Source organism: Cupressus sempervirens, chromosome 10 (genome assembly GCF_028749045.1).
Source record: "Cupressus sempervirens isolate cs-2001-9-10 chromosome 10, ASM2874904v1, whole genome shotgun sequence".
NCBI lineage: Eukaryota > Viridiplantae > Streptophyta > Pinopsida > Cupressales > Cupressaceae > Cupressus > Cupressus sempervirens.
In genome coordinates this window covers 651,420,751-651,434,529 of record NC_143127.1, presented here as the reverse complement: position 1 = coordinate 651,434,529, position 13,779 = coordinate 651,420,751, and the positions used below count along the sequence as shown (strand labels likewise).

General features: G+C 33.7%; 1 protein-coding gene across 1 annotated transcript; it reads left to right on the top strand.

The window, feature by feature from the left end:
- The first annotated feature begins 12,202 nt into the window (after positions 1–12,202).
- LOC149535510 (protein TIFY 9-like) lies at positions 12,203–13,521 on the top strand. The gene is made up of 4 exons (XM_089804915.1): positions 12,203–12,430; positions 12,530–12,838; positions 12,927–12,984; positions 13,082–13,521. The coding sequence occupies exons 1-4, from the start codon at positions 12,328–12,330 to the stop codon at positions 13,119–13,121; spliced, it is 510 nt and encodes a 169-aa protein (XP_089661041.1). The 5' UTR covers positions 12,203–12,327; the 3' UTR covers positions 13,122–13,521.
- Positions 13,522–13,779: the final 258 nt, after the last annotated feature.

Below are 13,779 nucleotides of genomic sequence, written 5' to 3'. Positions count from 1 at the left end.
AGGGAAAGAAAAACTAATATCCTTGGTAATTATTGTAGTGCCAAACCACCACAATACTTGAGGTAGTTTGAAATCCTTTGTAGATATCCAAAACAAGTTGAACATAAAGTGTTTCTAATGTGTTCTACTTGCCAAATAAATAAATTGCACTTATAACATACAAATATTTGATCTTATCTTAAAATAGATTGTAAAAATGTTAGTTTCAACAAATAAGAAGAATGTGATAAAGGGATAAAACTTAAACCACTTGCTATTGTAGCACCTGTTAGGAATAAACCATGGACAGAATCAACAATTACATGTAAATATAAACAATATTAGAAAATAATAGATCACACAGAAAAGAACACAAGACACCAAGATTTAACATGGTTCACCCAATCTCTGGTCTACATCCACCAAATAAGTCTGATATTATTATGATCCAATGATTACAACCTGATTACAATCTGTAATCCCTTACAGCTCAATACCGCCGCTAGAACCAATTTTTGCATCACAACTATGAAACAATCCCTAACCCTAAGCTCTTTTATACAAGTATTTTTATCGATTTAGTGTTATAATTAATAATTACATATCGACCCAAAATCTTGATAAAAGAGGGTTCAAAAAAATTATGAAGTATGTACAGTACTTTTTTGATCAACCACCACAATCTAACAATCTCCCACTTCGGGACTGATCAGGCTCCACTCTAAACAACAATCTCCCACTTGGAGACTGATCATGTAGCTATGCCACTACTCCATGACTCTCCCACTAGATCAAACCACCCTGGACTCTACCATTCTTTTATTCATGTTTAGTCTAGAAGACTAATCGAAGATGAAGAGGAGTTTAGCTTCTCCCTTGTTACTACCTTTCTAAAAATATATGTTGGATTGTCATCTGTACTATTTTGTCCAACTTTAACTATCCATCCTCCAAAATTGATCGAATGAAATGGTACTGCAACTGTATGTGTTTGGTCTTTAAATGCAGAGTTGAATCCTTTATAAGATGAATGGCACTCTGACTATCTGTAAACAAATCATTATCCTTCTAAGGATGTCCCAATTCTTCCAAGAAGAACTAAAGCCATATCATCTCCTTGCATGCCTTTGTAGCAGCTACATACTCTGCCTCTGTAGTGGATAAAGCATTAACCTTCTGCAACCTAGAAACCCAGTTCATGGCTATCCCACTAATAGTAAAGACATAACCTATAGTACTCCACCTGGCATCAATATCCCTTGCCAGATCTGAGTCAACATAGCCTTGTAAATCAGTAGTAGAGCCCCAAAAGTGTAAACACTTATTGGATATTCCTCTCAAATATCTGAGAATCTATTTGACTACATTCCAGTGCTCAATTCTTGGATGACTCATATACCTTCTAATGACTCCCACTGCATGTGCAATATCTAGCCTTGTACATACCATAGCATACATCAAGCTTTCTACAGTTGAAGCATAGGATACCTTGGACATCTTATCCTCCTCTTCTTGTGTCTTGGGACACATCTCCTTAGTCAACTTCAAATGACCAAGTAAAGGTGTGCTGGCAGCTCTAGAATTCTCCATAGAGAAATGTTGCAAAACCTTCTCGACATAATCAGCTTGAGATAGCGTCAATTTCCTATTCTTCCTATCTCTGCAAATCTTCATACCAAGGATTTGCTTTGCTGCCCCCAAATCCTTCATAGAAAATGCATGTGCTAATTGGCATTTCAACCCCTCAATATGATTCATGTTAGACCCAGCTACAAGCATGTCATCGACATATAAACATAAAATAATGTAGTTGTCATCATCCAACCTCTTAAAATAAACACAGTGATCTGAATGACACCTATTGTATCAATGCTCATGCATAAAACTATCAAATTTCAAATACCATTTTTGAGGTGCTTACTTCAAGCCATATAAACTTTTCTTCTATTTGCACACTAAGTTCTCCTTACCTTTGACCTCAAATCCCCGTAGCTAATCCATATATATCTTTTCATCCAAATCACCATGAAGAAATGCCGTTTTAACATCAAGTTGCTCTAAATGCAAATCTTTAGTAGCCACAATACTTAAAACAGTATGGATAGAAGTCATCTTAACAACAGGAGAAAATATCTCATAGAAATCAATTCCTTTTTCCTATGCAAATCCTTTTATAACTAACTTGGCTTTAAATCTTTTCTTACCTCCTTCCTCTTTGTTCAACCTGTAAACCCACTTATTCTGTAAAGCTTTTTTACCTGTAGGCAATTTGCATAAATCCCAAGTCTTATTTTTTAGCAAAAAGTCCAATGTTTTTTTCATTGTAGACTCCCACTGAATCTTAGTATCCACCTACATAACTTCATCATAACATTCAGGTTCACCAGCATCTATTAATAAAATAGAATACAAAGAGGGAAAAAATCTTTTTGGAGGTCTAATTTGCCTTGTTGACTGTCTAACATTCACTGGTGTGTGTGGTATTTGTTGTTGCTATTTTTGCACATCATGAGGAATGGCTAGAACATCATCTTTTGGAGTATTATCCAACACTATATAATCATCTTCTTTCTTCTCATGTTGCTGCAATAGATGTTTGTACAACACTTTCTCATTGAATATAAAATCCCTGCTTCTTACAATTTTATGATTTGCAAAATCTCAAAACTTATTACCAAATTCATTAATGCCACATCCAAAAAATACACATTTCTTTGACTTAGTTTCTAGCTTGGTTCTATTTTCAGAATCTATGTGAGAAAAAACTTCACAACTGAAGGTTTTGAGAAAAGAATAATTCACCTTCTTACTAGTCCATGCTTCCTCTAGAATACCACAACCCAAACGAGTAGAGGGGTCTTTATTAATCAAATATATAGTAGTATTGATAGCCTCTACCCACATGTATAATGGCAACCTAACATGCAACCTCATGCTCCTTGCACGCTCCATTATAGACCTATTCATGCGTTCAACCACTCAATTTCCCTGTGGAGTCCTTGGAATAGTTTTCTATCTACAAATACCATTAGTGGAGCAATAATTTTCAAATTCATGACTGCAATACTCACCGCCATTATTAGATTTGAGACATTTTAATTTCTTACCAATCTCATTTTTAACTAAGCATTTCCATTTCTTAAAAGTTTGAAATACATTAGATTTATGTCTAAGGAAATAAAACCATACTTTTCTAGTTGCATCATCAATAAATGTAAGATAATAATGAGAGCCACCAAGGGAAGATACCTTGGTTGGTCCCCATACATCTGTATGCACAAGCTCTAATTTCTCCTTTTTGTTTTCCTTCGCAGTCTTCACAAAACTCACTCTTTTGTTTTCCATACACACAAATTTCACAAAAATCCATATTAACACATTTTAGACCTAGTAAAACTTTCTTTGAATGAAGTACTTTCATACCTTTCTCACTCATGTGCCCATGTCTATTGTGCCACAATGTTGTATCAAAATTTACAGCAGCTATTTATTCTCCCTACTCAACAGTAGCAACTATTCGTGAACATTCATTTTTCTCTAAAATAATTAAAGTAGAACGAATAATATGACTTGTACAAAGATATAAGGTGCCTACTTTCACACCTTTTGCTACTACAAGGGAATCTTTTGAATCCTTCCAATTTTTGTCATTAAAAGTGACTACACAACCCTCATCACTGAGTTGCCTTGCTGAAATTAAATTCCTACTTAGCCTTGGAACATGTCTTACCTCATGTAGTAGCCAATGTTTCTCATTCTACAACTTAATCTTAACTTTTTCCTATCCAACAATCTAACAAGGTTCATTATCCCCAAAATAAACAAGCCCAAAATCCCCTTAGACATAATCAATGAAATATCCTCTATGAGGTGTAGCATGAAATGAAGCACTAGAATCTAAAACTCATGAATCATCAACACTTTCTAAAGACAGAAGCAAAGCATCCTCTTCAGATTTGTTACTTACCACATTTGGCTCCTTGTCTCCATCTGGTTTATCTCCTTCATTTTTCTTTCAATTCCAACAATCTTTCTTTTTATGCCCTAGTTTCCCACAATACCAGTAGTCATTTGGTCCTCTCAATTAAGACCTCCTCCCCTTTGATTTTCCTCTTGATTTCTCCCGATTTCTAGAATTATTTCCTCTTTCAATTGTTCTGCCTCGATTTTGTGCATTCAAAGCACTTCCTAATGTAGATCCACTTGAGGTTTTCCTACAAGTTTCCTCACTCAAAATAACATCAATCACATCATCATATTTTAGGGTGCTAGATCCAGGAACAAAATTACTCATAGCCATTACCAAGCAATTCCAACTTTCAGGCAAAGAACACAAAATCAAGAGAGCCCTAATTTCTTCATCAAAATTGATATCCACAAAAGATAACTAACTATTAATAGTATTAAATTCATTTAAATGATCCACAACAAATCCACCTTCTATAATTTTCATATTAAATAAATGCTTCATGAGAAATACCTTGTTTGAAGCGGAGGGCTTTTCATACAATGTCACTAGGGTTTTCATCAAATGTTTTGTGCTTTTGTAATATTAAATGCCATCGATGGTGCCAGGCATAATCGAGTGCTTCCAAGTGCCTTTCTATCTAAAAGATCTCATTTTCCATTTGACATAGATCACTAATTCTTGGCTTTTCCTTCCAACGACTTCCATAAATTTTTCTAATAAAGATAGCCTTCCATTTGCATCTTCCATACCTGAAAATTTTTCCCATTAAACCTATCAACCCTCAGCTTACCCTCGTCTGCCATTGCTCCCACTTGACTATGAGACTCCCACTCAACCATGAGACTTTCCTGTAAAGGATAAGTGAAAAACAACCTTGCTCTGATACCACTTGTTAGGAATAAACCACAGATAGAAATAACAATTACATGCAAATATAAACAATATCAAAAAATAATAGATCACACATAAAAGAACATAAGACACCAAGATTTAACATGGTTCACCCAATCCCTGGGCTACATCCACCAAAAAATAAGTTTGATATTATTATGATCCAGTGATTACAACCTTATTACAATTCGTAATCCCTTACAGCTCAATATCGCCGCAAGAACCAATTTTTGCATCGCAACTATGAAACAATCCCTAACCCTAAGCTCTTTTATACAAGTATTTTTACCGCTTTAGGGTTAGAATTAATAATTACATGTCGACCCAAAATTATGATAAAATAGGGCCCAAATTTTTTTTCAGTGCGATGCCCCAAGCCTCGAAGAATTTATGAACTATGTACAGTACTTTTCTAATCAATCACCACAATCTAAAAGCACCAAATTGCCACATTGTTTGAGGAAGTTTGAAATCTTCTACAAATATCCACAATTCTAAGAAATTCATTTAAAAATCTTTTTGGATTTTTCTTATCATTGTCACACAAGTTTATGCACTAAGCTCTTCTATTAACGTCTACCTCAGAGCATGTAGTTGAAACCTAACCACCAAGTTTATCCATTTTTATTTTCAAGGACACTCAACTCTATAATCTAGAAGGACGAGTGGACAAACACAACAGAATAGATTGTGGGAGTGCAAGGATGAATATCCCTAGACCTTTATTTAGTTGTGTTCTCTATAATTTGAATATGTGAATCAACATGCAAAACATTTGCAACCCCAATTGCATGACACCATGTTACCTTGAATTACTATTTTAGTTAAAAAATGGACAACTTTAGCCTATGCACACAGTATAGGGGAAAAATATTGAACTCATGTCCAATTACTTTAACTGTAAATTACTATGCATTTGCTCACTATTTATTATTTAGCTCTTCCACCCTTGTTCCCAAGATAAAATAATAATAATTAAACTAATATGATTTTAATCTCTTAGGGTATGGTCCCATGCCATGCCACTTTTAGCTTATTTTGCCTAGGAGTGATTGTTCAAAATTTGAAGGAGATAACAGTAGAGTTGCTCCATGAATATTTATATTTTTTTCTTATTCTTAAACAATATATTAATATTTATAACTTTTATATTAATAATCATTTTGTGTACGTAAAATTTGAAAAAAAATAAATTAAAAATAGTATAAACAAGAGCTCGTGTGAGAGCTAGAGTCCATGCCTTGTAGAGAATGGGAGAACTAAAAAAATAGCTAATATCTTCAATCTGAAGCATGAAACAAAACTAATAAAATTTGAAAATGGAAATTGGAGCTATCAACTATTAGAAATTTTCTGAGATCTTTAGTTATGCTTTGAATTAAAAATTTGGGAATCAGATTTAAATGGCTAGTTAGTAATGTTCTTGATTCCAAGAGTTTAAAATAATTCAAAATAGTATATAATATCAAACACATAATGTTAATTTGAAAAAGACAATCAAGTGCATAAACTAAGAAGAGTGCCTCATATTTTAAACATAATATAAATTAAAAAATTATGAATATTACATATATGTGTAGCTATATTTACATAATTTATCATTTAGTTTAAATATATTTAAAACTTAAATATATATTTTAATATTAAATTAATAATTATATTTTACATCATAAAAACATACTAAAGGAAATAACCACAAAAAAGAAACTATAAGGTTAGACTCTATTTTAGTTTGAGTATATAGTGCTCCATAGCTTTGAATTTATTATATAATTGTTAAATATATTTAGATTTATAAGCATTGGAAATTTAAACTTTTGCATATTAGAATTAATTCATATATTTTATTTTTAGATTTTTAATTGATTATTTTATTAGACATAAATATTATTGAAAATTTGACTTCAAATTTTTTTAATTTATTTTGAAAAATAATTTTAAAAATAATATATCAATTTATTACTTAATTTTCAATTTTGAATTGAATTGTCAATTTGCAGTTAATTTTTATTGTTAATTTTTTTTTTGGTTTAAAAGTTCCAATCTTTGTTTGAGAAGATTTGATTTTGAAAGGTCAATATTTCAGTGTTTTGCAAGTGCAGGAAGTTTCACATGATATAGGGGACAGGTGGATGTCGCTACTGTTGCCTGCAATTACACTTCATGTGATTGTGACACGTTTTGAGCCTAATAATTCTAATTTGCAAGTTGTGTCTCTTCCATGATCAATCACAAAATTGGGATGTGAGTAAATGCATCCTCTGCTATCTGAAATGAATAGTCACAGCTTATTGGAATTTTGTTATTGGCTTTGCTGTAAGTTATGGTCAATGAACTGAAAATAGTGTTTTCATGTCAGAATGGTGGTCTATTTTTTAGGCTTAGCATAACATTAGAGCTAGATTAATAGTTTTCTGTTTGTTTTTAAAGTTGGGTTTCAGGCACCCAAAAACATTGTATTGGCTGTGAAATGTATTGGTGAACAATTGTGTGCAACATTTGCTTCCCGACTCAGTAGGATATGTAAGAGCACTAAAAAGATTTTATGCTCTGTTTGGTACATAACATTGGTGAGATGGATCGGTTGCAGAGATTGAACCTTTAAGGCTTGTTTTGGACTTCAGATTGGCATTATTCACATATATTATATCTAATCCTAAGTATACTTGGAATTTAGATTACAGAGAAATTTGTAAGAGATTCTCACCACATCCCTAAGTAAGCACATTTTAAAATAGTTATGAGCATTAATATTTCTTGGTTGCGATGGTGGTTACACTACTTGATTGTGTATTTACATGTCCTGTAACCACAATCTGCAACATAGAGAACTACTATCAATATCTACCCTTATTGACCCAGCAGATGATATAATGACTGGCATCAAGAAAATTTTTGAGTTTTGTTACCATCAGTGCAGTCCCAGCCATACTGTCAATAGGCAGAGGAAAAGTATAATGTCTCTAAAAAGTAAAATCCCTTGTCACACAACTTCAGGATTCTGCTTTGTAGGCTAAGGGTATGCTCTAACCGCTAACAAGTTAAGAGTAACCACTTACAAGGAAAAAGCTCTATTATCTCTGCACACTCCAAAAGATAAAGGCTAAATACCATTGAGTTTTAGGTGACCTATCTATTTTAAGATTCAAAGACAATGCCAATATTTGTATGAAGAATCAAGCAGTTATTTATTCAAATTCATGGAGTGAATGGTACCAATGTAAGGGCAATGCTTGTTAATATCTGAAAGCAACAATGTGCTATGACTATAGATGGTTGTTTGTGTTCTCCTTATGTTGTGCTATTTCTCTAGATGGTTGTCTGTGTTCTGTTTATGGTGTCTTTTGTTTTAGGTTTAGTAGGTGTGTTTTCTCTGGATAAGTTCCAAAGGAAGTGCCAAAGATCTTTTCTGCCATGGGAAAATCTCTAACCATCAGTTAGAATAGCTTTAATTGTTTGTCACCTGGCACCCCCAAGGTCATCAAAGCAAATCTGGGACCAGATGAACTATGTGACCATGGTAGTGTTCAATTGCATGGGTTTAGTTTGAAGGATTTTCAGTAAAAGCTAAAGAGGGCTGTGAGAATGTAGAAATTGGGTCTAGCCTGGAAGAGCTGCTTCTTGGTGGGGAGGAGGTAGAAATGTCTAGGACTGTCAACAGATAAAATCAGCTTTATCTTTGTCAGACAGTAGAATGAAGGCAATATGTAGGACAGGGTATTGATTTCCAACTTCTCAATGCTGAGGTATCAGCTTGATGGAGTATGTCCACTCTTTGCATGACGGTAAGGATTTGAATCTTATTAGGAATAATTTCATGGCATATTTAAGATTGTTAGTGCTACTACATTGTCCATACTGGGGGTAGATAGAATTATTCATGCAGAACTCTCAATGTGGTAAAATTTACTGACTATGATAATGCTAGTGGTCCTCTAATGCTGCCTATGGAACATCTGGTAGTTGAGTCTATAGTCATTGGCCATTGGAAATCTCCTCCAAGGGGTTCGAACCTAGTTCACTGAGAAGTGCCAGATGCTCAATGAACCCTCAGCGCTCGTTTAGTTTCAACTTTTTCCAATTTTTAAGTTATGCATTATTGTTATAATGCTTCTATGAAAACTATCTTTTAAGCTTCTTGTTTCACCATTGTCTATTGGTTGTTCACGCAATGTTATTATTTATATAGAGACTTTTTCCAATTTTTAAGTTATGCATTATTGCTATAATGCCTCTATCAAAATTATCTTTTAAGCTTCTTGTTTCACCACTGTCTATTGATTGTTCATGCAATGTTATTATTTATGTAGTTCTCTATCTAAATTTAGAAGAAAGGAACCCCTGACCTGAACCCCATTAACTCTCTTTCGCACCAGGGAGCCTACTTTGACACAACTCTTAGTCAGCAATTTTTTCATAAAGAAATGAAAAAACGAGGACAGAACAATCACCTACGTTGCATTGTCCTACACAAAATAACCTGCACAGTAAAAACAAACAAGCATTAATTTATATCTCAAAAGTATTTAGTAAAACTAGCAAGATTTAAAAAAACCATAATATTAACCTTCAATTGACAAACTCAAAATTAGAATTAAGTATAGTATTGACCATCTCTGGCACAAACTCAAGACCTTCGAAGAGAAGCCTGAATTCCATAATATTTTTCTTCTAGAAATTCTTTGCTAACTCATTATAAAAAGGTATTAAATTCTTATGCATCCATGTTGAAAGCATTCAACTGTTTGTCGCTATGGGGGTTTTCTTAGGGAGATTTCTATGGAGGAAGAATGTTGTAATCTATTGAAGCAAGGCTTAAATGCAATATTTTTATTTGATAGAAAAAATAGCTAGGATGCAGATTATTGATTTTCATGCGAATGGTTTTTTTTAAGATATCTACAAGACCAGTAAAGCTAGTATATACCTGTGAAAAAGCTGGACTAGTACAGATATTTTTGGTCCTACCTTGTACAGTTGGTGCTTTTTTAAGAACATTTTTTTGTCTAATTTGTATGACATCTAACCGTAGTTTGTTTTTTTTCATGAAATTTTATAAACCCAGTGAAGTTTTCAAATTAGAGGGAAGCATCCTAAGATTACATCATTAATAGTTTAGCAAATGATGGAATTCATTCAAGAAATTTATCATGGAATATAGCAATTATGGATAAAAATGGGCATTGATGGGAGAAGATAGGCAGGATCCACCCCAAATGCTAGGCTACATATATTATCAAATGCAAATCTCTGCAAAATGTCTTGAAAATTGACTAAACACTCACCTGTTTTTGTTGCGTTGGTGAAGACTGGCAAGAGGCAATTTTGAATCTCTCATTGCATCATCTCCACCATGAAGCTTCTGAGGGACTTGGTTAAACTCGTAGCTTCTTGTCTTCCTCAACATCTTTCATAGCTCCCCATCAGCATTGAAAATGCCTTGACCCAAGAAATCATGGAGAAGAAAGACGAAGTGGTCTCCCGTTAGGTAATGTTCAAATTTGGTCTTGAGCTACACACTAACTAGGTAGTAGACTTCACGTAGCCACCATTCATTTCAGCTTTCTTTTACATAGCAACCAAATACCATTAGAATTGTAGGTGCATGCATTGCTTAGTCTTCATAACACTTGACTATGAAGCACCCAAAAATACTAATTTTGTCATCTGTTCCTACGAACAGAGAGTAGCTCGCCTTTATCTAAACCGTATATGAATAGCTGCCCAATTTCTCCACCTCCCTCGTCTGCCGAAATAGAATACACACGTTGATCAAAAAAATATTTAAATAAAATGGTTAGGGTTTGATCAAATTGACTGAAACTATAGAACCAAAATTTCAAAGGTTTTACTACTTAATCAAATTGAAACCTTTATCTGTAATCAATTAATGGATTGTAGAAAAATTATAAAGAAGATATTGAAATCTTTAGCCCCAAAAATGAAATTTTTAGAGTTTGATAAATTGAACGAAAATAAAAAGTTCAAGAGAAAAAGATTGTATTGTAAGAGCTACTTTTTGCAGATTGCAAATTTGAGGTTGCAGAGAAGAAGCTTTGCAGGCTTTGTGCCAGTCTTCTAATAGGCTTTATCTATCATGTAAACCTCTATTCTAATCTTCTCAAGAAGATTCCAACGTCCAGTTTCTAGTCTTCCATAGCATTCGTAAAAGACAAAACTACATGAAATGCAAGAGGAAAGTTATGGCTTCTGGTGAAGGGAAGCCTATTTTAAACCAAAAACTATCATCAAGGCCACATGGATATCACCAATGAGCTACATCTGCATAAATACATAGCCAAGAGTGACTATTAAAAAATAAATGATGTAAAGATATTTTCATATGTCTGCTGGCCTGTAAAAATAAATAGAACAATCAGAGATTCCAAATGAAGAAAAGAGGAAAGCTTACATGAAGAGGGCATACAAAAATTTACCTGTTCAAAATACTTCTGCATCTGTGAAATGGCAAATGTTGTTTATTTCTACACCAAAAATTAGATTTCAAGATGAATGGCAAATGCGACATCTAGGCAAGATAAGCTCAAATTAACTACACTAGTGTAAGAGTTGGCAAGAGCAGATAATTACTAGGTGAACGTGCCAACCTAGCCTGCTTTCCTATGGTCCATGCGTAGGCCAACGCAGCAAATGTCGGCAAGCGTCCTATCAAACATTAATAAAATGATGCAACTGTTAAAACAAGCAATACACGCATACATTCTTCCAGCTGTTTATTAATATTACTATTTAATTTAGAAAATTAATTAAACCACTAGGAAAAACCAGCCGACCAATAAGAAAATTCAAAATTTGAGACATGAACTAGTATGAAACATAGAATATATTATTGTTTTTAAAGTTTGAAAGCACAAATTAATTGTCATAATCTATATGAAAACAATAGTCTCTGCCTTTTAAATAATTTAGAAACAATCTTTTTTTTTCTTGGTGTTCTCTTTCATCAAAGATTCCAAAGATTGATACAAAAATAATACACAATCAATATCAAAAGCATTAGAACTTAAAAGATTTCATAGATTGTGAAAATCTACTAGCATTAATAAAATATTAAGAAATAAAAAAACTATATTTATAAAATTGCTGATATATTTTTTTAGCAATTTGTTGGTACCTATTTGTAGCCCCCACTTTTGGACGGGACGGACGGCAGTAGTCCCGTCAGCGGCCACGGCACGAGGTTAGAAAGACTTTTCTTCTTTTCAAGATGTGGCACGTTGTGGACTCTCTAAACTTTCTATTTAGGGCAAATATCTTTTGTTTTAATTCCCCACGTGAATTCAATGTCTGTCGGTGACAACCGACAACTCACAATAATTGTCCAAACAGCGTCTTTTCCCTCGGCTTTGACTGCCATTGCTTTCTTATTTCTTCATATACCATTCCTACTCAATACCATCTATTTCAATTTCATCAGATTTCTGGAATTTTTTGGCAGCCAGTTTGAATTCTGTTTTGGTCAGGAGATGTCTCAACGTCAGTTGCTGACAATCGATTTTATGGGAATTGGAAGCCATAACAATGGCAGCCCTCATTTGGATTGCCAACAACAACTCCTTCACCGGCGATGTAAGTTTATCTTTGTCCATTGTACCCAAATTTTCTGAGATTGTTTTTAAAGATTTCGTTCGTTTCATCCTTATATTGTTAGGGTTTCTATGTATGCAGCAATTCAGTCATGCCTGGGAAAGATAAAACCTCAAATGCTGCAACAAGTCCTCTCACACGGATGTTTCGGCGATTTAGAAGATTGTCAGAAAGAAGATCAGATTGGGGCGTTTGAAGGAATGAAAACCCTGGATCTGTTTCCGCAGCATCCGCTAGGGTTTCAATCCAATGATGAAGAGGAAAAGGGCCAATCCCCTTTGTTGGATGGACAAATTGAAATTTGTGAAGCTGTGACAACAACTCCGAGGAAAAAATTTTCAATTTCAGAAGGGGGAAAGCAGAGCCACGCTGTTGAGAAGTTAAATTCCAGTAAGTTATCTAATGAAATTTGTAAATATTTAGAAAGGGGAAAAAGAATTTTACAGTGCATTAATGGCGGACGGATTTTGCTATGCAGATCTTCCGATGGCTAAAAGGTTGTCTCTTCAACGATTTTTACAGAAACGAAAGGACAGGTATGTTAATTTCTTGCTCGATTTGGGATTTAGATTTTTTAAAACGGGGAATTTTAGTGTTGAATTTTGACAAATTTGTGTTGTGACTGTTGTGCAGATTGAGCAGAGTAATTCCTTATGCGACCCCGTCAAAGTGAAGGGAAATTGTGTAGGTGGTAAGGGTAAAGCAGAACTTTCCAGGAAGGGGAGAAAGAGTGCCGATTCCCACAAATTCATTGATTCTTTCTTTTAAAATATTTCATGGCCGTCGCCTGCGATGGAAGAAGTTTGACCTCTGTTTTTTAATATTATTCTGTAAAAGACAATTCATTTTATAAATACCATTCTTTTCAATGGAAGAGAGATTCTCTTATGACTTCAAAGAATTGTGTTCATTTGAAAAGGCTTCACCAAGCAACAATCCTTAACACTTTTTATCCTTAAATTTATTGTTCAACTAAAATTTCAGATGCATTCTAACTATATGTATTGTATTGTCAATTCTACTATCATCGAACTTGTGAAGAAAGGAATTGTTGACAAATTTATTGGTTTTAATTTTCTAGTGAATGAGTTAATCTCGTATGAGAAAAATGTTTAATTGTTCAAGATCTATAATTGCATTCTTATTGCAAGATTTTCTTTTAAAAACTGTCGTTCATTTATAAGAACAACATTTTTCATTTAACGAGAGATTCCTTTATGACTTACAAAGATTATAATAAAATCCAATTTTATTTTGAGAGTAAAATCAAGGAAGCCTCAAATGCATATTAGTTGATCTATTACCAAACCTTGGACATGTAACACTACAAT

Coding starts and splice junctions, on each gene's coding strand:
- LOC149535510 (XM_089804915.1), top strand. CDS start 12,328: ATGTCTCAACGTCAGTTGCTGACAATCGATTTTATGGGAATTGGAAGC. Junction 12,839..12,926: donor TGTTGAGAAGTTAAATTCCA/GTAAGTTATCTA, acceptor TTTGCTATGCAG/ATCTTCCGATGGCTAAAAGG. Junction 12,985..13,081: donor TTACAGAAACGAAAGGACAG/GTATGTTAATTT, acceptor ACTGTTGTGCAG/ATTGAGCAGAGTAATTCCTT.